Source organism: Poeciliopsis prolifica, unplaced genomic scaffold, assembly GCF_027474105.1.
Source record: "Poeciliopsis prolifica strain line A6 unplaced genomic scaffold, Auburn_PproV2 SCAFFOLD001, whole genome shotgun sequence".
In the NCBI taxonomy this organism is placed as follows: domain Eukaryota; kingdom Metazoa; phylum Chordata; class Actinopteri; order Cyprinodontiformes; family Poeciliidae; genus Poeciliopsis; species Poeciliopsis prolifica.
Genome location: NW_026562376.1, coordinates 15,313,553 through 15,337,195, shown reverse-complemented (window position 1 = coordinate 15,337,195; position 23,643 = coordinate 15,313,553). Strand labels below are relative to the sequence as shown.

The window sequence follows — 23,643 nt, the reverse complement described above, 5'->3', positions numbered from 1 at the left end:
AGTTTTGACTCTCTGGACTCCTTATTGATTGCACCCTGAGCCATCCTTCTTCCACTGCCTGTCTAAGCTGAAAATCTTTCTTTTTTCCTTCATTTGCTCCGCTCTGGGACTCCCGCTGTCTTCCTGATGGACCGCGTGTCAGGGGTCAGACGTAAAGGACCTCCTCCACAGGGTCATTGTTTTCCAGTGTTTGTTGGTTCATCCGAGAGTCGTCACTGCTGTGTACGCGTCCGGTGTGACCGCTACTCCGCTTCCTTCCGGTAGGAGCGAAGGATGAGAGAGGCTGAGGGATCCCCGGGGAGAGCCGGGGAAGGGCGGTGGCAGTGGGGCAGTTAGAGGGGGTCTGAAGACGCCGGGTCATTCCCATTTATCTGTGAACGAGGTGACATCCTGACCCCTGAAGGACCAAAAGCGCTGCTCTTCATGGGAAGCGAGTTTTGCTCAGAGAATGTGAGAAGGAAACAAAACCCTTCGTAGCTGTTTGAACCTGGGGTAGGAACAGAAGATCTGTGTCTGTGTGCGCAACTGTGATGTGCTTTACGCATGAAAACTAGGAGCTCGAATAGAAAGATGGAGAGACATGGGAGCAGTCACGTCTGTTCTCACAAATCTGAGCATGACTCACTCATGTTCTCGCAAATGCACACTCACACTCTCACACACACGCAGCCGGCATCTCCTGTTAAAGTGTCTGTCCAGATGTTGATCTGACCCAACGTGTTCAGAATAAACTACAGCCTCAAACAGATTTTTTTAATTACCGGATTATTTTTTATTTATGCACTGAAGCATTTAAAGTAAGAATAACCTTGAATTTATTTTCTGTCTGATGTTCTGCATTGCTGACATGATTATTTCCACAGCATTTATGAACACTGTACACATCTGAGGGTCTCAGCTCCTCAGCGACACTTTCCATTAATCATGACATCCTCTGATGTAGAGTAACTGGAGCCACTGAGTTCCCCTCATTTTGTGGGTTTCTGCTGCAGTTGATGGAGCCGCACTTCACTTAATTGCGCTTTTGCACCCACACATTTATTTCCCTTTGCTCTATTATTGCGCTTTAAAAATCTGAGACAGTTTGTTTTCCTTTTGTTGGGCTGCCAGTTAAATTCCTTGGAGAAGACACGGGATCTGCACCAAGAGGAAATGATCCTATTTTACTGCAAACTACCAGCTGGTGACACATAATATTACAAATAGATGAGGATTAATATGTGCAATTTATATTTTTGCAGACCCTTTAAAGAAAATATAATTGTATCTCACTCACTCTAAATGAGCTCCATTCAGCAAACACAGTTTGGGGGAGGAGTTTACATCCATTCATCACTGCCAAGAGTTTATATTGTTGTTGGACTTTTAATCATTTATTTAAATTGCTTTTTTTTACCATGCAAAAAAACAAAAAAAACTGCAAGATAAACGGAAACAAAGATTTGGTGTACAAATGTAAATTTATAGATTTATTTTTCTTATACTCAGCAGGTCAAAATTATGCATCCAGAGGCAAATACCTTAAATAATTTGGATTACAAGGCAAGAGTATTTGTCCAATCTGGCTTTAATTCTGGAATTTGGTCATAATCCCTAATAAATTCACTTACCATGCAGATCACTTTGATTCCAATTGCTTTTTTTTTTTGTTTATGTCTTGCTCAGAAGCCTCAGGACGCTGCACCTCAAGGTCCGAAGTGGATCTGGCTGGCTTTGAGGAAAGCTTTCGGCAGGCCTCTCATCCTCAGCATCACGTTCCGCATCATGGCTGACCTGCTGGGCTTCGCCGGCCCGCTCTGCATCTCTGGTATCGTTCACCACATCAGCAAAGACAATCGTACCATCCAGCAACCGGTGAGAGTCCATCAAGAGCGCAGAAACACCACATCCTGCCAGTTGTGTTTGGTCTCTATTGAAAATATCTTAATACGCTTGAAAAGCAGACAAAACTAACTTACAAGTAGCTTTTCAGCAAGATACAGGAGCTTGTTTTACGTCAATAGTTGCTTAATAGTGATGAGGAAATATTTGTTCCACTGATAGATTATTTATTTTTAAACATGGGGAAAATGTCTTTTTAAAAATAATCTGCTAACAAAACCAGAACTTTTTAAAATCAATATTAAGGAATAACAGACTTAAAACAAGCTGCTATTTCTTATATAAAAGTTACTTGTAGGTTTGTTATGTTTAAAGTGCACTGAGATACATGCACTTGAAGTAAGACAAAATAAGATTTTTTTGTTTTTGCAGTGGAAACAGCACCACTTTGCATGTAATAGAGCACAATGACATAATTAATTTCATTTAAAGAAAAATATTTTAAACATTTGGGGGATTTTGAATCACAAGAACTGAGAATTTTGACCGCGGCTCTTAAAGGTCACAGTTTGGTGAGACACGTATGATGTTCTCCTTTTCCCCCATCCACTAATACTAAACTGTTCAAATATTTATGAGACCTATTGCTGCTGAAGCTCTTTCACCTTCTTAGATTCCTCACAGTGCAGACTGACAGCCATTGAGGCATTTTCCTGCACCAAAGAAATATTGAGTATTTGTTGAGGGAGGCAGATGTGAGCTTTAATGTAGAAACTTAATTATAGAATCACAAAAGGGCTCTTGAGTATGTAGTCAGAATAGCAGCTCAGTTTAACAGAATAGCTGAAAAGTGGCTCCACTTTAGGATATGACAACTTGACTCTGGAAAACAAACAGAAATATCTGACATTAATATCAGACACTGAGGCACAAATTAACCAGTCATCAGTAATAATCTATAGACGATGATCTATTTCCACTGAAATTGGTTAAACCTTGAGGGCTATACCTTCACCTATTTACAAAAGGCCTTCTTTTGGAGGTTTTGTACTCAGAAAAGAGACGACATTGTTGACAATGAGGATTTCTTCCTGACTTTGAATTTACAGCTTGAATAACAATGAAGGATCCTTCAGTATTTTTATTTCTCCCTCTGCTTCCTGTCCTTACAGATTAAGCTTCTTGGCATCTATTTCATTTCATCCAAAGAGTTCCTGGAGAATGCGTACGTGTTGGCAGTGCTGCTCTTCATCACTCTCCTCCTGCAGAGGACCTTCCTCCAGGCTTCCTACTACGTCGCCATCGAAACTGGAATCAACCTGCGAGGAGCCATACAGGCGAGATGTCCACCAGAGATTTTTATACATTAACCTTTTTCAGTCCTCTTGGTTGAAAATTCAGTTTTAGTCATAAAGTCGCATTAGGATGCAATTTTGTATTAAAATTTGCAAATGATTAATCAAAAATAATGCTGAAAAATCACTGTTAAATTCAGCCTCACATCTGATTTTGGTCTCATGTGAACAGAGCTCCTTCTTCCACGTGTTTGCTCCTATACCACTAAACTTTTCTTTTGGCTTGCTTTTCAACTTTGGCTTTCTTCCTGCCAATAACATATCCAGGACAGATTTGTGGAGTGCAAAACTAATGCTGGTCCCGTCCACAGCTTCTTAATGGGTTGTGACTGCTTCTCTCAACCATGTTCTCGATGCCACGTCTGTCAACTCAGGTGGTCGGCCAAGAGACGTTTAAAACCTAAGATATTGTTTTATAATCCTGCTATAAACAGCTGAATTTTGAAAGCAATGTGATGTAGTAAAGAGAGGTCAATACAAATTGCACGGGACATTTTAAAAGCAGGTGTTGTTTTCCCTTCCTCCTTTCATTTCCCTTGAATCATTTTGCCGTCACATGCAACTTTGGTTTATTCTGTTTAGGCATAAAAAGCTACGCAAAATAAATTATGTTTCTGCTTGTAATGTCTTGGAATATCATTTTTCTCCCCAGACAAAAATCTACAACAAAATCATGCGTCTGTGCACCTCCAACATGTCCATGGGAGAACTCACCGTGGCGCAGATTTGTAACCTGGTGGCCATAGACACCAACCAGCTCATGTGGTTCTTCTTCCTCTGTCCTAACCTGTGGGCCATGCCAGTGCAGGTAGGAAGCATGCTTTTGTCTCCTTTTGTGTGCATGTTTTAAATGCATGTGTGTACCTTTGCAGTTCATTTCGTCGTCTCTGTCTACCACAGCATCAACGGGCAGCAGAAGGTCTGAAGCATAGATTCTTGCAAACACTCAATAATCTCCTTTCTGTGAAGCATTTTGATTTGTTTGTACGCTCTGTTCCCTTTGTTCCTCACTCGGCATTGTAATAAAGCTTTTATATTTGTGTTTTTACAGCATGTTTCTCCTATTATTCCACAAATTATAGTTTCTGGATTTGTTTGATCTTTTAGAGCTCACTCAACAGTTTCATTATGTGGGAAATAAGTGAGAATTGTGGGGATGAGAACATTAATCTACAGTGTTGGATGTTATTGCCACAGTCGGAGTTAAATTGATTCTCTGTTGTGGTGTGCAGTCTATTAGAAAGCTCTGAGTTTCCCCAGTGAAACGTTTTATCCTGTGCAAAAAATGTCAGATCAATTATTTGTGTGATTAATTGAACCCAAACCAATGAGGACAAGGAAAACGAGAATTAAAAACAGCTTTTAACGGAGCTACTGTTTCAGCAAACCCTAGAGGTTCAATAATATCTGGACATTTATCATCACATGATACTTACTCACTTCTGAGTTCCCTCTGTGAATTGCATTTTCCTCTCCCAGGTGTGGAAAAGAAACATTATGGAGTTATAGTTACCTGCTGAGTCTTTTTCTACCTATATAAAATAAAAGGCATTTTTATGACATAAAATCATTGCACATTAGCATTCCTTCTGGGTTCTATTTGTTTATAATCTGGAGAAAATTTAAGTTGGTGGGAAGGTTTAGATGATGGAGATAGATTAAAAAAGTGACTGTAGATTACATTTTATTTTAAAGGTGTTTTTAAATTCAGCTGACCCAGAGTGTTGTTCTTCCCATCAAGCAAATTGGCGTCTTTGTGAGCAGAGTGTATTGTGACAACAGACAAAAATGTTTGACATTTAGGTTTGAAAGTTAATTTCTAATTTCTCTCTAACCGAACTGTGACAAACAAAGAGTGACAAGAATATTATTTGAAATCTGTCGTTTCTAATCCCATCAAACACACAAGTGCCTTTCCTGCTTTGAGAAGCTTCGGTGTCTGTAGCAAGAGGATCCACATCTAGATTCTAGAGCATCTCACATGCTGATGATTTTGTTTCTCCGACCTGAAATGCCATGACCGTCCTCTCCCTTCCTCGGCTTCTGCCTTCAGGGGACATTTTAGGAATGGAGATATCCGTTTCGATTTCTGTGAAGATCAATATCAGCATCTGTGAGGGAAGAAACTTGAGAAATTGAATGAAGGGGCTACATCAGAAAAAAGAAGAGACTCATGAAGATGAAACTGCCAGCCGATTTTGATTGTGTCCTTGCATAAAGAAAAGAGGTCTTTTTATTTAGGCATCACACACGTCTGTACTACATATAATATTTTTAAAAGTTCATTTTTAGATAAATTTCTGAATCTTCCATGGTACCGGCATAGAATAGAAAAACATGCACAAAAAATGTGAAAGCTCTTCTGTTTGGAATAGGAAGAGGCTTAGACTTGTTGTCTTCAAAATGATCTAAAAACTCTCCAGGTGGAGCTCCTGGCTTTTATCTCGGACACCGGGGATCCTCCTGGCCTGAAAGCACCGATGCCTTTGAAAAGCTGCTCTCAGTCATGTGTGCGCTGTCTGTGTAGAGTGAACCCTTTTAAACCAGGTTTCTGTAATGAGAAGCTGACAGACCCTGCATGGGGGTGGGTGGTCTGCATGACTGTCTCACCTGGGACCAAAAGAGAATCAGCCACCTCGACCCCAGCGGCATATATCATATAGTGTCACATATGTCTTCATCTAATTTTCTGAAGTCAGTGTGCAATTATTGCCGTGCCAATAATGACGGATGGTGCAGAGCAGCAGAGTGGGTAACATGCAGTTTGTTGCATTAATGGGAAGACAGTGATGTGAGGAAAGTTAAAGAATCTCAAAGTCACGTCTTTCTTTGTGTGTTTCTTCCCATGTAAAAGTCTATGTTGTTTTTATGTTTCTTGGTGAATATCGAAATCATCTAAGCGGCTGCGCTTCCCTTCACCACATGCAGTCGCGGTTAAAAGAAAGTGCTCCCTCTTTGAACAATCAGATTTTACAGAACAGGATACAGTGAACCCAACCTGATGTTTACAAGCTTTTAAAACCTATAAATTGTTGATTCCACTGGGCAAAAACACACAAACTGTTTGGCTCAATCATTATTTACTGAAGATGAGGTCAAAATTGTTGTTGTGGAGGAATTTGATCTTCTTCTCCTTTCAACATTATTACTTACGTGACCCAAATTCATTTAAGCTTTAATTGTCTGGTAGATGGCCTCACATATTAACTTTAGAACGGTTGGGAATATATAGGAGTTTATGATAAATTCAGTGTCTGGAAGGTGCACAGGTTCTGGATGCAAAACAAGCCCAGTCCATTGGTTACTGACTGAGCCTATTGAGCACCTCTAAAGGTCAGATCCTAGAGTCACCTCTGTTTTATAATGTTTTTCACATTGTGATAACTGCACCTCTAATGTCACTTCTGGTTTTCCTCCTGTTTGGCACTGTGTAAAAACCTGTTTGCAAATGGATCATTTGATCATAATGGTCAGAGTTTATACTTGGATAATTAGAGTCGTAGCATCTGGCTGCTTGCTTTAAATCCATGTGGAGCAGCAAATGTGTTCTGAAAAACATTTTGTTTAATAAATAATGACAATGTTAAATCTTGAAGTTACATTTAAATCACATCAGAAGGTGGTTCACACCAGATCACTAAATAAAATCTGGGTGGATCTGTTTCTCTGTCCTCTGTTATCTTGCAGCTTCCTGTATGGAATAAAAAGCTCCAACATCATCTCTCTGCTGCTTTGTTCTTTATTCTCTATATGTGCAGATTGCCGCTTGGCTTTGTAAAAGTGCACACAGCTCTCTTCCCTCTTACGATATTTAATTTATGTGTTCATTGCCTTTCAGATCATTCTGGGGGTGATCCTCCTCTACTACCTCTTGGGAATCAGTGCCTTGATCGGAGCCACTGTCATCGCCGTGTTAGCTCCTGTTCAATACTTTGTAGCCACAAAGCTATCGCAAACACAAAAGACTACCCTGGTGAGTGTTTCTGTGCAGTGTTTATATCTAGTTTTATTCTTATCAAGCAGGCAGAGATGGCTTATTCTGTCCTCTAGATTGAAAAATCTTAAATGTGAGATTATTGTATTTAGAGCAGTCAAAGCCAGCTGGAGTGGACTGAAATCCTGTCCACTCAAACTAAATAAGGCATTTCTGATTACTGACATCAGAAATGTTTTTGTTTAGTAGAGAGGAAATATGTTACTGGATGTTAAGAGGTGATGTTGAGAGAGACATGCCACTTTTTGAAGCAGTAAAAGTCCTTGACACATGTTGAACTTTAGACAATGCAAAAACAAAAGTCCATCTCACGTCAAGTATCCCCGCTGCTTGAGAACTGCAGCGGCTGCTCTTGTGTTGCCCTCGCGTGCGGTTTGTGTCCTTGACGCATCAGACTTCAATTTCAGTTTTCACACTTTCAGGAATACTCCAGCGAGCGTCTGAAAAAGACAAACGAGCTTCTCCGCGGCATCAAGCTGCTGAAGCTCTACGCCTGGGAGCACATCTTCCGAGACAGCGTGGAGGAGACGAGGGGCAAGGAGCTCACCAGCCTGCAGGCCTTTGCCCTGTACACATCAATATCCAGTACGCTGTCAGGCAAACCTTATTGGTTTAACAGAGCATGTGCAGTAAATGCAGAGATTCAACTAAACTACTTTTGAAGTAAATTGCAAAAATAAGAGTAATTAATTTGCCAATCATCAGAAATACCAGACATCAAATGTTTTATTTAAAAAGCTTTGACCGCAGTCTGTTCGCTGCAGGTCAGTTGTAGACTGTTCTCCGTCTGAAATCAATTATTGCAAACTCGGAGGAGCAGTCAGAGTTTTCTTGCTGGAACTATTTCATTGGAATAAAAGATTTTGTTGATAATATTGTTTGCATGCTGCCAGCTGGCAGGAAAATATCAAAGATAACAAGATTCTCAATCCAGTCTTTCAGATGGGGACATATATGTTGCATCTTTTAAAAAATCTTTGGTCAAAAAGTGTGTTTTGCATGAAAATAAATACTTTTATTGTAAACGTATGATGTCAAACTGAAAGGTTAGAGAAAAATAACCTTTAGGCAAACAGAAAGTCAAGGAAAACTAGAAGTTTACAAAAACAACTCTAAAGTAAAATTGCTTTAGCCACATTTCTTTCTAACCGTTTGATATGGGTTACAAATTTAAATGTGTAAATATATGTGCTTGTTCAATATCAAATCTATCTATGAGTGTACATGAGAAAACTACGGCTTAGATGACAAAAATCTTTCTTTTCTGTCTCATGATGTTTGTTTTTGCTTGTTAATCCTGGAAAAGTCTTCACATCCTCCTCCTGTTTGTGTTTCCTGCTTCCAGTTTTCATGAATGCAGCTATCCCGATTGCAGCTGTGCTGACGGTGAGTTTTCCTCCTAATACACTTTAAATTAGCTTTCTGTTTGCCCGGCTTTGTATTTTACTTGTTGACCGGTTCATGGAGTTGCGTATTTACCCCGCGGTGAAGCATGGACAGCTCCTGGATGCCGGAAAGCTTTTCAGAGGGCGACTTGACAGCAACACACTAAATCCTTCCTGTATTAATAGAAGTCCTTCAAGGCTGCTGCCTTGGGCTGTTAAAGAAAATCAGAAAAGACAGAGACCCCCAGCAGGGAGGGTGACTCTGAGGGACACATGTAGACAAACAATTCATCTCTGATTCGATCCTCATCCGACAGATGACAACACTTCGACGGCAGATCAGTTTATCTCTGAGACTTTTTTGCCTTGAACTGGTCGCACCTGGCTGCCAGCTTCGAGGCAGTGAGATGATTTATTTCAGACTAACCTTTGGCAATTTGCCCATTCTGCAGACGTTTGTGGTTCACGTCCATATTTCAGAGGACGCTGACTTGTCCCCAGCCGTGGCCTTCGCCTCCCTGTCTCTCTTCCACATCCTGGTCACCCCGCTCTTCCTCCTCTCCAGCGTGGTGCGCTCCACCGTCAAGGCCCTCGTGAGGTGAGGCACACCGATAAGCCTGCTCATTCATGTGGTTTAAGCATTTATCAGTAATAAATGTCTGTGGTTAGCTTTGCTGAAGGCGCAGCTGAACTTTCAGAACAAGCAGTGCTGAAAAACAACCCGATTAGATGAAGCACTTGACCTTTTCCCCGCAGCACATGGAGCTGCTTCGTTATTGGATCCTGGGACTGACAGCATCACTTTTCTGCCATTTTGTTTCGATGACCCTACGATTTATTCATTTCAGCCAAGAGCTTTACAATTACTTTGACACCTATAGCATCATTTGCAATCAGGCTGCAGATGTCTGCCCGTCCTCCACCAGTCTCTCATTGTGTCATCGCTTTCGGCCGCTCATAGAGCTCTGCTCATTACGCCGAGCTGTAGGCAGGTCTTTGTCTAGAGGAAATTGAGAATATTAAATCCACTTGAGCCTACATACTTTTATTGTCAAAGAAAATCAGCTGAAAAAATGTCTTGATACTCTGCACTGCTTTGTTGAAGTATTTATACTGTACATCCATTTTACCACCACAAACCTCAGTTTATTTTGCACAAAGAACAGTGTAATCAGGAAGTAGAAAAAGTTATAATTATCTTTCAAATCTTTTATACTTTTATATGTTGCTTAATTATCTAATTACTAAGCAGATCTCACTGTAAATACTAATAATTTGTGAAGTCATCAGAAGTTTTTTTTTCTTAGATGGCATTAACTGGTTGATACATTTCAAACAAACAGTCCAGTCATTCATCTGAACGACAAACCGGCTTTAGCGAAAAACATTTATCTTAAAAGAAGCCTAAAACCTTGTGGTAACTTTGGAGGAGCTGCAGAGATCTACAGCTCAGGTTGGAGAACAGGGCAGCCATTATCTGTGAACAGAAATCTGGCTTTTATTGATTGTTTTTTTATTCATTGTCCTCATAGTTCCTAATCACCCTCTACTTTGTGTGGGTATCACCCATAAAATCCCAGTAGACGACATTGAAGTTTGTAGTTTAAAAATTTGGAAGAGGTTCAAGATTTGTTAATACTTTTCCAAGGCGCTGTGAGCAGCACAAAATCATGACCCAAAAAGCCAAACATGTCAAACCAAATGTGAAAGTAAGAAAATAAAAAAAAACCTGAGCTTAATTTCTTGAAGTGCTTTAAGGAAGACTAAGCTCACACACTTGAATTGAGTGAGAAACACTCAAGTAGTAATTAGGACAATGTGCTTTCAAAACTGTGCTGCTGGGAGTTCTGCAATCATGGAGAGAAACTGCCTTGATCACACATTGCACACATTTCTTCAGACATGTCCCATCACTGGTGCGCACCAGTATCACTGGAGGACCTTATTTTGCAGAGAGTGGGCAGAGAAGCTGCCTGCAATCCGTAGAGACCCTTATTTTAAGGACAGACAAATGTGGCACACTTAAACTGTGTCAGGAAAAGAAAAGAAAATCTCCTCAGTGTGGCTTATCTTTGCTTAAATACAATAGAAATACTTATTTAAGCAGGAAAAAAAAAAAACAATCACGATGAAAACATGATAACAATGCTATTATTACTGTATAACCCAGTACTCAATGGTTGGTTCTTGCAATCTGTAAGGCTCATCTCATGCTCTATTGTTGAAAATTGATGTACTTGTCATGTTTACTGTGTTTAAAATTGAACAAATTAGTGCTAATTTAGGTTGATTGCTGGTGTATTTTCCATTTATGTGACAATTAGCTGCAGAAAGGAAGGATGCCAAGATATGCGAGTGTCTCCCAGGCAGAGAAAGAGAAAAAACTCATGAGAGCTTATTCACTATGAAGTACTGACTCATCTCAAGTCAGTTTCTCTGTTTCATGAGACCTCATTAGAATCAGGATTTCACGGGGTTTAAGAGAGCAGTCTTTGAGTTATTGCTTTTCCATCAATTCTCACTTTGATTCTTATTGTTTTTTCAGTGTTCAGAAGCTCAGCGAGTTTTTCTCAAGTGATGAGATCGGAGAAGAACAGGAGCCAAAAGCGACCGTGTCGCCTGGCAGCAGTAACCACAACCGGAACAGATACCTGGCAGTGGTGGGTAAATCCAAACCTGGCTCTTTGCCGTAAAAACAAGGGGGAAACACTTGGCTCGCTGTTTCTTCCATTCTGCTCTGCCTGAGCTGATATTTAGCTCTGATTGTTGTTTTCTTCCTCCACCCGACCGCTACCTTTGACCATTAACCCTCCTATTCACTCTGGTTATCATACAACCCTCGTCTAGTCATCCTCTAAGCCTTTCCCTTCGTCGTCCTCCTCCTTTTTGTCCCGATACTTCCAGCCACTGAAGGTCGTGAACCGGAAGCGCCCTCCGAGGGACGAGTGGAACAACTACAGCTCACAGGGCGACCAGGAGGGCGACGGGCCTTCCCAGGAGGTGGACCAAGACATCTGCATCAAGGTGAGACTGATGAGTCCCACCTGAGCTGGTCAGGAACAAGTCCTGACTTGTTGCAGAGGGTTAAGATGACAGTTGCAAGAGCGTAAAGACCTCTACAGGTGTAGCTTTTGTAAAAGGTCAGCTGTTGGAGAGTCTGCAGTTCAATGAAATAAATGGAGGTGAAGGTGTTTTTATCTGGTTTTTCACTGCTAACGATGACCTTTAAAGATTTCCTTGTATGGGAGGAAGTAGCCCTAGGAAATATCTGTGCTGACATTGAAATATTCTCAATTATTTTTTGCCATAGATCTGCAACCTTCACAATCCAAAATGCCATTTTTGCCCTCAGTCAGCTAAAAAAATAATAATATAAAAACACAACTTTTTCATCATTTTTTTAAAGAAAAAATAACAACTCATAATTTGCTGCTTTTGTCTCCCCCATTTTATTTCTTATGGTTTTATTTTGAACATCTCTGATGTTTTTATGTCTACCTTAACATCATTATGATTCCAAACACGTTATGGCTCACCTCTCATAGCTGCATATTAAAAAACCAAAACAAAACTGAAAGTTTGAAATATTTTCTCAGGATGTACAATCCCATATCACTCTTTGTTTCCGTGTATCTTCATTTTAACCCAACAGGCTCCAATCGTTTACTTCATCGACTTTTTTGTAGGTTTTGTGCCTCTGCTTGTTTTGCTGAATGATGCTCCAGAAAATGGGATTAGTTTTTGTTTCCCACCAGATGCATCTGCAGAATCATCAGGTTCCTGAAAGGAGCAGCTCACTGATTGCAGCTCTTCAAAACTGAACTAATTGGCCTCAAGTGTCTCATCAAAGCATGTTCTACACATTTAAGCATTTTGCTTCAGGAATGGCTTCTCTTCAACAGCCTTGTCAAATTCAAATATTTGTCAGAAAAAAAATACAAAAAAAAAGTATTTTACATCAATTTAAAATGCTTTCTAAATTTCAAAAAAAAAAAAAGACTTATTTGACAATAATTTCTTATGAAACACAGATTTATTATTTTTTTACATGTTTTCTATCTCGACTTCTGAACTGTTTTCAGATAACTAGTGGTTACTTCACCTGGACAGATGGACCAGCAACTCTGTCCAATGTGGACATTAAGATTCCCTTTGGTAAGCATCAATAAGTAAAAGACCAAAGTACCTATAATACAGTCTCCCGGTTTTCTCTTTTAAAAAGTTTCTCGTTAATTTGCAGTAAAACTGTTCCTCTGATGTTCCTCTTTTGGCAGGAAAGCTGACGATGATTGTGGGTCAGGTAGGCTGTGGGAAGTCGTCTCTACTGCTGGCAGCACTGGGAGAAATGCAGAGAGTCTCTGGAACAGTCATCTGGAACAGGTTTGATTTATATTTTTCTACTTGCTTATTTAAACTGCTCTCTGCAAAGGAGCTTCTTGCTGTATTTTTGTGCAGCAATAAATTCTGTGCTTCTGACGTAGCAATTAATTCACCTTGCAAGGACTCCTTTGCACACGGCGGTATAGAGAATTGGACTTTTAGGGTAATGCAACACAGGTGATTTAGCGGCTTGTATTTTTCATGGTGGGAGTTTCAGACGCAGAGCAGTGTGGGAACTGCTTTATGCACCACTAACCCAAATTCAGCCAGCTGCTCCGAGGAAGAAAGTAATCTTCTGCTCCATTTCTTCTCACCTTTAAAACATCAGCTGCATTAAAGATGTGCCAAATTTGCACAAAATTTTCATCTCGACATCTTTTTGGCTCCTTTAAATTAAGCTAACACTGATTTATTCTTTGCCACTAAGTTGGTAATATGTTACCACAGAAAATAATTTCAGCATTAAAAATTGTTTTTAAACTGAGTTTGGGGTGCTCATTTACTTTACACCAATAACTGCTAACTAAACCAAAAATAAAAAGTAAAAAAAATACTTAAAATACATCACTCCTACATCCTGCTTTACCCAGATTCACTACAGCGCATTATCCTTGCACAGCAGCTGGCAGATCCGTTTTCTATTGCATCATTTACTTTCCGCCATAAGCCTCCAATCCTTTCCAAAATGGATGTTTTTGTTTGAACGTGTTCCAAATTTAAGCACACAGCTGACTGGGAAAAATGTTCATCTCTTCCCTCCCACCGGGTTTATTTAAATTCTTGAAGGAGTTTTAAGATTCTTCCTATTGTTTCCACTGACAGCTCCGTTGTTGGAGCCGCTGTTCCTATCAGTCAGACAGCTGCAACAACTCATTAAAGTCTCCAAGCAGTCAATCAACTCCGGATGTATTTTGCGTATTTAGAGTCAGTCAGATGTTTGTGTTAAAGATTTAAAACACAGAGTGATTCACCGTTTTCTTTTTTTTTTCTCTTTCTTTATTTGATCTGAAATCCCCTCTAGTTTTTGATAGGATCCTACGAGATCCTGAGCTGATGTTCAGGAAAGAGTTGTCACAGATTAAGTGGATATTTTTTCTGCTGTCTCTGAGTGGTTTCGCCTACACACAGACAGAGGTAATCAGATCATCTGTTGGGGCTGTGAGAAGAACTGGACTCACACTGAGCAGTCCAGGCTTAGAGGAATAAAATGACAATGAACTGTCAAAACAAGTAGTTTAATAATAGGGCTCACTTGCACCACTACAGGACAGATTCCTTCCAGTAAGAAGCTTGTGTTTCTGGTTTCTGTTTCACGTTTTTTTTTCTTTGCTGTGTAAGCATTTAGTTTTGTTTTTTTATATTTTAAATTTAAAAAAAAAAAGCCTGTTTTGTTTTTTCACAAATCAGCTCACTTAGTTCATTTTTCCACCACACAGTGAATAACTCATCACTGCAAAGCAAACAAATGAACTCAGGAATAAAGACCCTAATTACTGCAGATCATTAAAGTGTTTTGGCTAGGATGGTCAAATAGATGGTATGGTGAGGAAAGAATAACACAAAATACTAAAGCAGCCAAGAAACCAATGCATCAATGTGTACATTTATATTCCTATTCAGGTATGTACTGTTGTATAGTAAGCAACAAAGTGGCTTAAAGACTTTGAAGTCAATATTTCGGAGCTGCCGTCACAAAGTCCTGATCTAAGCTGAAAATGTATGTGTAAGCCTGGAGACTGACTTACTCTTATATGTTATGTCTCAAGTAATCGGCTACAACTTCAGCAAGCTATTGATGGAAGCTCGTGAAAAGACACCCACGATGTTTGACCCACATTGAAAGGCAATTCTACCAAACGCTGAAGAAATGGATGTAATCTAAAAATGACTTTTGCTGTTCAGGCATTTAACAAATAGTTTCATAATCTTGACTGACCTAACGCAGGAATAATCGATTGATTTCATATCAACAAAATGCATCTGTAAATCATGTGTTTCTTAGTGTCATTTAAACATGATAAGCAGAGTTCATTTCAATTAGTTCAGCTTAAAGTGAACAACTCCTGTCTGCCCTGAAAACGTCCAGAGTCGTCCTTGTTGCTGAATTTCTCTTCGGCTCTCTGAATTATGCAGCTATCAGTCTCCATTTGTCACAGAAGTTTAGGGCTTTCTGATTAAAGCTGCTGCTGCTCCGGTGCCAGGTCACGTTGGCACAATCTCTCATGTCAGCTTGGGCCAAACGGCACCTCGATCTTGTGTCCTTGGGAGGCAGAGGAGTAGCCGTCGTGACTCCTGTTCTTGAGACACACACGACAAGGAGTTTTGTCAGTGTGCCCTCCACATTTGCTGTTCTTATGCAGTGCTACAATCAAAAGCATTAAAGCTGAAGCACGCTTGGATGAGCAGCTACACTTCAATGGAAGAGTTGGGCTTTGAGCTGTCGATGCCACATGAATTATGGACAGCTTTCTCTTCGTTCAGTGCAGAACTGAAGGCAGCAAAAACAAAGTGCTGAGATTAGAAACGCTAATAAAGTGAAAGGCAGTGGAGGATAAATTAGATGAGTTTGTGCCTGGCAGGGGGAGACGTATTAGTAATCAAGGGATGAGTCTGCAGGGCTGACAGGTCCATAATGATGCTCTTATTGACCGGTTTGGAAATAAGTTGTGATTGTGACTCAGCTGTAATAACCCCGCTGATGGTGTTCACGAGTCTAGCTCCAGGGCTTTAGAAGTTTGTTTTATTGACGATTTGCTCACTAAAGGGTCAATTATAATTCCAGGTGCTGTTCAAAACCAGTGGTGGTGCTTTCAGGTACATCAGATGAAAATACTCACACTGAATTTTTTAACATTTGCTCTTGACATTTGAAAACAAATTGCTTTCTTAGTTTGGAGATGATTAAATATTCGAGCCTTGTTAAATGCCAGGCCTCATTTACGCCCTGAAAACATCTCAGCCTGTGAATAAACGGTGCGAGAAACCAGCCTGGTAACTTTCCAATTTTTCCATCACAACCCATGAATGAGTTCTTGTATATCTCGAAGTACTCGACAAAATAAATCCTCATCTTGAATCTGGTTTACTTAAGGATTAAACACCACAAGGAGGGAACTGGATTGCCCTCTAATGCCACTTTAAGTCTTAATGATGTGTTTCAAACTGTGGGAATCGCCTCTGAAGATTAGTTTCTCACTGCTGAGTGGAAGTGGGAAGCAGGATTCCTTCACATGGTTGTTCTCCTGAAATTACCCCCCATCCTCCAAGGTGTTGATTAAAGTAAATCGGAAATCTTTTTCTACGCTTCAATCAGGCATAAACATGATTAACATGCCACTGCAACGACCACAGGATGGAAAACACGCATATGTTCCCGCAAGGCATCAAGTTCCTTCAAGTGATTTGTGGTGAAGACTTTTGATAACGTTATTGCTTGAAGTGTTTTTCACAGACTTTCAGGATTGTTTTCATCTGTGGGTTCTCCGTATTTTTGTCGCCTTTGCAGATATATTGCTAAGAGTACAATCTGTAACGGCATGCTGGCTATTATTGATATGCATAGAGATGTATTAGTGGTTTAGACTGTGGGTAGACTCCATCTTCCCAGTTCCTGTAGCAGCTGTAGTGTTTTCTGTTATTATAAGCAACATAAAAATGTTTGACCCATTCTGAGAAATAATCATAAGTAGCAGTCACTATTTTTGGAGTGTTTAAATTTCTTTTTTTGTTTGTTTTTATATTATTTATCAAATGCCTATTAAAAGCCCTACTAAACGAGACGCTGATGTTCAGTGGAAAGTCCTTGTGTGAGAATATAACCAAACTGCTTGTTGACTCATTTCCTTCTCTTTCTTCTGACACGGCATGTAACAGCTGTGTTTTTACACGTTCAAGAGCAAACTATCAGACCCTCTTAAATGTCAGCCTCCTCCTCTTCCCTCCCCAACGAGATTTTGTTCCTGTAGCTGCTGCAGTAAAAAACAGCAGTAAAATCATCCTTCACACTCCAGTCATTCACAGATGTGACTGAAGTCACCTTGTCAGGACGAGGTGTCAACCGGACATAACCTAAAAATACACCACAGCTTCAACGGAGCATGTGCAAAACCTGTGTGTGCAGTTTACGCTGGAGTAAAATGATGTTTGCAAAGCACTATTAATAGTTGCAGTTTCCTTGTGTCTCTTTCTTTCCAAACCATAAATTAAACCTTAACTTTTCTTTTGTTCTGTTTTCATTTGCAGCATGCCCATCCTTGAATCTGAAGGAGATGAAAGGTAAGCGAGACCCGCCAAACTCAAACGCGAAAGCCAACACTGTGATGTATTTTTAGTTGGGCCATAGAGAACATTTTCTGCAGCTCTCAGTCTGACTCAAATGCACTAAAAATATTTGCAGGCTGGATTTCTGAAGCACTCAAGCCGTTGTGTGCTCAGTATTCTGTACTGGACTCTTTTTGATAAGAAAGATAAACGCCTGAGCTTTAGTGCGGAAACAGTCAAGCTAAGCATAAATCAGTGTTTTAAATAAAGCTTTGGTGACAGCTGTTCTTTAGCTGACACCTGTATGAAGGTGGTTCCATTTGATAATTGTTTCTATTTGTAGCTCAAAATTCTGCTTTCAGCTGCAGAATTACATCCACAGTCACAATGTCAGATTAGCATCTTCACAGCTTGAGTCAGTGAATTATTTTTCTCTGCCTTTTGTGTTAATTTGAATATTACATGTGTCCCAAAAAAAACAAATAATGCAAACAACCTATGTTCATGTTTACAGTTGTGTCATAACCCAAAAGAGATGCAAAAACCGAACATGGTATTTTAATAAATGACAACATAAACATTCAGGAGAGGAAAACAAAAAGGTCTGTCTTTTTAATCAAATACATATGAACACAATACTGAATATCTTTAAAACTAAACAGTTGGCAATTAGACTAGGTCAAAGGTCAAATTAAAGTGAACATCATAATAATACTGTTCATTAACATAAAGAATAATTTTTCTGGATCACTGGTAGCTGGGTTTGACTTTTGACTGCACTGAGCCAAAACGTGCCAAGCTAACGTGAACCTGACATCCCCACTAATCAGAGAGGCTTGTTGGAAAAAGCACCGTGTTTCTGTCCACCGTCAGAAATGCTTCATTTAGTGAAACATGGAGACAGGATGGATGAGCAGGATACCAGGAAGCACGAGGCTCAGAGCTCTAATCTCGTCGTTTGGAATCAGATCTTCTGAGAACTCGCTGAGTCCGAGCAGGTTGGCGCTAATTTCCATATCAGCAAATTACAGGAAGATGAACAGGATGAGGGCGTTATTTTTAGGAAGGATAAGATTACTGTTAATGGTAGATGTGTTCATGCAGAGCAGTCGTCTGCCTGTTTGCTTTTGACGTGATTTCCAAGGCGAGGAGAGAGAAAACAGATCTACGTGCCTGTTTGTTTTGTGTTAATCATTACAGAAACACAGTGACGTCAATAATCTATTGTCTGCCTAATGTTTCGATGTCATGTGTTTGACATTTTCCCTGCAGTCCCACAGACAGAGATGCGGTGGCGGGGGACCAAGACATCAGGTGTGTCCAAACGTGACGGCCCGTCCTCATGGAGACACATCATCATTAACAGCTGAAAGCGTGCACTCAGTCTTATCTGGAAGTCCACCAGCTGTTCTCTCTGCATGCCTACTTGGCCTTGACCCGTAGCTACATATTGACAGCACAAACACACCACGGCCTCTAATGATCCCCGCACTACTTGTTTAAGGAGTGGAGACGTCTCAAAGCAGTGTCAGCCTCTGAGCTCGAGGAGTCCCTGCGATGCAGAGATTTAGACAACTCCTGGACCTCAACCCATGTGTGAAGCAGAAGGCCTATTAAGCAGTAAAAATGTAGATATGAAGAGATTAACCTGTTTGTTTAATAACTCGGTGTGTTCACTGAATCTGTGGCAGGAAAAGGTGCCCTGTGGCCTACGCTTCCCAGAAGCCCTGGCTGCTGAACTCCTCTGTGGTGGAGAACATCACCTTTGAGATGCCAATGATAAAATCAAGGTAAACTCTCACCTCCAATTGGAGGTTCATTGCAATGTATATTGTCCAGTTTTCACCCTTTTGATTTTATGGTCCATCAGAGCAAATCGCCTCAAATGTCACCAGCCATTGGTGGAGTCCTGTAGTGTTTGTTATCCTATTAGGCAAACGTTTGGGTGTTTCATCCAGTGGTGCTTACAAGGCACGCAAATTAACACTTTCAGGCCTGGTGTTTTCTGGGAAGTTTGTATTGAACGGTGCTGCTTTAAATGGGGACCTTGGACACATGGCAGCTCAGCTAAAAACAGGAATTCAAGTAAGAATTTATACAGGATTTTCCCTAAATGGGGTTAAAGTATACTATGAAAAATATTTTAAATCTGTGTAAGCAAAACCTTACGGAGTTTTTTTTTTTGTGGTGCGACCTTACACAACACTAAAGGAATCACAGAAAATTCAGAAAAAAACCACCAAAATCTGCATAGTTTAAAGATCTCAGGCGAAGTGTTGTTTCAGTGAAAGCTATTTCACTCTGAGAAGTTGAAACTTATTTAGAGAGAGCATTTTGCAGTTTTAAACAGCATTGTTTTTGCATGAAAGCATTATATCTCAGTCCACAATTTTCAAATGTGTAGCTGCATGTTATTATGTATTCTGATAATTGAATGCTGGTGGTTGCCATTTTTGTCTTGGGACTTATTTCTTCAGACCTGTGATCACAATTTAAGCATTAGTGATAACAATGTCAGAGGTGGACTCATTAATCACTGCCTGGGTATTTATTCTGACCTATTAGCTGTTATGTCGAGATGTTAAATGAAAATACAGCCTCTGTTGCCCCAGTAGCCTGTTCACAAAATTGAAAGTGCTGATTGAATTAAAGCTACTGTTTGACCCGTCAGTAAAACACTATGAGAGAGGATTATTGATTTTACAGAGGGTGTGTAATTCAACCTCATCTTTTTAAATCACTCCTGGCACAACACCTGTGTTTCCAAAGTACAAAAAACAGCATCGCTAGCGCACAGTCAAGCACACGCTCATGAATTTCACAACAAATGGTTGGTTTGAAAGGTTCTTATGGCAACGGTCTGACTCTCTGCAGCTCTAATGGACTGTTGATCATTTTCCCTTCCTTTCATAAAGTACTAATGGCCCTGTGAGCTTTGTTGTTGTGGATTTGTTCTGTGAAACAAAGCCTCCTGTTGCTTTGCTGCTACCGTTTTTGTCGTGCTGTTTGGTTTATCTGGAGAAATACAGACACTCTGTTTGCCGCTGCAGCAGGTGTTTCTGCATGTTTGTTGTTTCTCCTGGTGATGGGTGTTTTCTTCAACGCAATATGCAGTGGTTGGTTTGTGTTGTTCTGTGGATAAGCTACTGTTTGCAATGCACACAAACTCCTGAGACATGACCTTCCACTTAATGAACTGAAAAACCTGATGATCATCCAGCTGAAATTTGACATTTATATACACTGTAAAAAACACATTTTTTAAAATTACAATATGACATCAAATCAGATTAAGCAACTATTAATTTTGGCCAGTGACGGTTATGAGCATTTTAGACCTAAAATTAGGCTGCAAAACCAACTTTGCTGAAGTGTAATTATTCTTAAGGCTGGGAAATCGACAGAAATAATGTTCTGCTTCTTTTAAAGATCAACATTTCATTTTAGGATTACATGACCGAATGGTTTGTAACCTGGAAGAAACATATTTGCATTTTACACATAATTATTATTATTGATGGTTTTGTGGCTCTATTGTTTTTTATTCACTAGCACTAAACGGGCCGGGAATCGAACCGGAGACACCTTTGCATTATAGTGTGCCTGCTCTACCCCTGAGCTATGCAGCAGCCCATTATACAAATTATTTATTAGATTTTTTTCATTAAATTAATGTCTTGCTTGATCATTATTTTAGTGTGGCCATTTGATCCTGTTAACCCAGCCTTTTCCAGATCAGACTCTTGGCACACAGATCTGCTCTTTGTCTTAAACTTAATTAAAATTGAACACATCTTGCATCTAAAGGAATCCTGTCCATGTGTTTTGCAACAGAATCGCAAATAATTCTTGCTCTAGAAACAAAGCTGCTCTCCTAAAGCTAAAGCACTGATTTCATGATGCATTAGTTTTTTGGGTCACTGAATTATGCAATTGTAACCCTTATATGGCTCCATTACATTGAGCTATTGCACATCATGTAAAGGTGATTGCATTTGATAAACAATGTGGGCTGCAGGGTTTAGAAATTGCATTTTAAATTCAAATTATATTAATGGAGAGCTCCTCTGCTTTCTGTGTGCAGCAGAAATCAACTCGATTGACCTCTTCATCTCGCAGCGACTGCTGTTTCTGCTTTTGCTTCAGGTTGGGTTGTGGTCTGCATACCTCACCGCAGCTGATATGTAAAATTATTGAAATGGCGGCTAGCAAGCGCGGCAACAGAAAGCAGCAGCATTGTTTCTGTCTGCCAGCTGATTTCTGCCCTCATCTGTATTCTGTGTTTGCAGATACAAAGCTGTCATCGATGCCTGCTCCCTTCAGCCTGACATCGACATTCTTCCACAAGGAGACCAGACAGAGATCGGTGAGCGGGTCAGTACCACCTGGACTATTCTGTACATATTACATAAGTTCTCAAGTCAGTTTTCATGACAACTGTGCAGCAAGGCTTTGATTTTTCTGCTTGCATGAAGCTGGACTGACCTCATTTCGTCAAAGCTCTGTCCTGCTGCAATTTCTTTTTCGGGCACTTCTAATGATGAAAATAAATCATTATCTCTTCTTTTACTTTTTTAAGTTCATATTCACCCTTACCAAAAGCCTTTGGGTTGCTGTTTCTTCTGATCTTCTTGTGCAGGGCATCATCCTGTCAGGAGGACAGAAACAACGGATCAGCGTGGCCAGAGCCTTGTACCAGCAGACCAACGTTGTTTTTCTGGTGAGTCTGACACAGAGCAGAGGGTTTTATCAAGAGAGTCACTTTGGATGATTGGATTGATATTTCAGCATTCGGTCAGATGTGATTCTATTTCTGAAACTGTCCTGCATAACAAAAATAGCAGCATACTCCTTTAGCTCAGAGCAGATGACGCTGAGATGTCAGACCCTGATGAATTTTAGTCTTTTAGGACATTTTTGCTTCATTTGACTAATTTCTTTTCCCCCCACACAATCTATTCTGCCTTGTTTCTAACATGTGAAAGTATGTCAACTGAATGTCTTGCGCTACTTAGAAAATGCAAGGAGAACAATACACTACATTTTACTCTGGCCTGAGCAACACATTGTTGTTTTTTTGTCTATGTGAAGAAGGTCTTAAAAATGAGATGGACTCATAGAAACAGAAGTGGGAAACATGCATTCAAAACATAAATCTTAAGGTATTTTTATGAATAAGAATGGCCCAATGAAAGTGCTGAGTACAGTACAAATTGAGTTTTATTTATTTTTCCTCCACTTTTCATGTGCGTCTGTCTCTGTGCATCATCTAAAACACACTGTAAAATGTTAGAAAGTCAAAGTGGCATTAACTCTCTTGCAAGGTACTATTTTGTGTCATGTTGGAGGTGAAAAACCTTTTGAAATCATTTCTCATTCTCATTTTTTCCACATCCCAAAAACTTGAGTTTTTACCAGAGGTGTGCAGATGTTTTGCGTTCCACTGTTTGTTCTGAAAGATGGTTGTTTTCTTGCACTTTGAAACGTCTGCTTATATATTTTTAGGATGACCCATTTTCTGCTTTAGACATCCATCTGAGTGACCATCTGATGCAGGATGGCATCCTGAAGCTGCTGAGGGAGGAGAAGAGGACAGTGGTGCTGGTCACACACAAACTGCAGTATCTGCCACATGCTGACTGGGTAGGACCACTCAGCCTGTCTCCCTTCACTCAGACATTTTATAGACGCTTCATCACCAGCATATCTCTAAAGCGCACGCATTTCTTCTGTGTCCGCGCTTCTTTGTGTCAGATTATCGCCATGAAAGATGGGACGATCCAGACCGAAGGGACTCTGAAGGATATCCAGAAATCTGAACCAGAACTCTTCAGGCAGTGGAAGACCTTGATGCACAGGCAGGACCGGGAGTTTGAGACGGTGATTAATGACCTGCGCTCACAGTATTAATGAGTTTTTAATGACTCTGAGTCAGGATTTTTTAAAACACCACTTCTTTTAATTTGAGAAATTTCTGAGCAAGCCACTCTAGGAACTTAAAGAGAGAATTAGATAAGTGATTTTATTATGAGAAATATATCCAGTCCAGCTCAGAAGTTTATGTTCACTTATCATGGGTAAGATTGTTTTTCACAGTGGACTGATTATACAACAAACAGAAGAACTGAGTAGAAGAATAAAAAATTCAGTTTTTTATTTAAACCGGATCACATGTGCAGGTTAAAAATTCACACACACACACATTAATATTTGGGTGAACATTTCTTTACAAGGAGCAATTCTTTTTGTAGCCGTCAACAAGATTTCTGAGTAAATATTTGATCAGTCATCTCAGATGGTTTGGTTTGGTTTTGTACCACAGATGCAACTTTTAAGCACATTAACCACATTTTCAGCTGGTCGACATGCAGGTCTTTCCGGCAGACTGCTGTTATCTTGATTTTTCCATTTCAAAACCGGAGCTAATGCGTAATTGGGATCACTTTCC

General features: G+C 40.0%; 1 protein-coding gene across 6 annotated transcripts in view; it reads left to right on the top strand.

Moving 5' to 3' along the window:
• The window catches only part of abcc8 (ATP-binding cassette, sub-family C (CFTR/MRP), member 8), a 54,263-nt gene that overhangs the window by 14,727 nt on the left and 15,893 nt on the right, over positions 1–23,643 (top strand). For 3 of the 6 annotated variants that reach the window (XM_055025899.1, XM_055025682.1, XM_055025786.1), the window contains exons 7-24: positions 1,666–1,854; positions 2,994–3,158; positions 3,829–3,984; positions 7,015–7,149; positions 7,593–7,755; positions 8,516–8,556; positions 9,008–9,153; positions 11,101–11,215; positions 11,403–11,579; positions 12,638–12,710; positions 12,830–12,935; positions 17,178–17,210; positions 18,468–18,509; positions 18,887–18,985; positions 21,485–21,569; positions 21,835–21,915; positions 22,701–22,838; positions 22,950–23,075. In XM_055025899.1, the coding sequence (XP_054881874.1) occupies positions 1,666–1,854; positions 2,994–3,158; positions 3,829–3,984; positions 7,015–7,149; positions 7,593–7,755; positions 8,516–8,556; positions 9,008–9,153; positions 11,101–11,215; positions 11,403–11,579; positions 12,638–12,710; positions 12,830–12,935; positions 17,178–17,210; positions 18,468–18,509; positions 18,887–18,985; positions 21,485–21,569; positions 21,835–21,915; positions 22,701–22,838; positions 22,950–23,075 (2,070 nt within the window). The remainder of the gene's footprint in view (positions 1–1,665; positions 1,855–2,993; positions 3,159–3,828; positions 3,985–7,014; positions 7,150–7,592; positions 7,756–8,515; positions 8,557–9,007; positions 9,154–11,100; positions 11,216–11,402; positions 11,580–12,637; positions 12,711–12,829; positions 12,936–17,177; positions 17,211–18,467; positions 18,510–18,886; positions 18,986–21,484; positions 21,570–21,834; positions 21,916–22,700; positions 22,839–22,949; positions 23,076–23,643) is intronic. The other 3 variants (XM_055025734.1, XM_055025965.1, XM_055025845.1) reach the window with 3 other exon arrangements.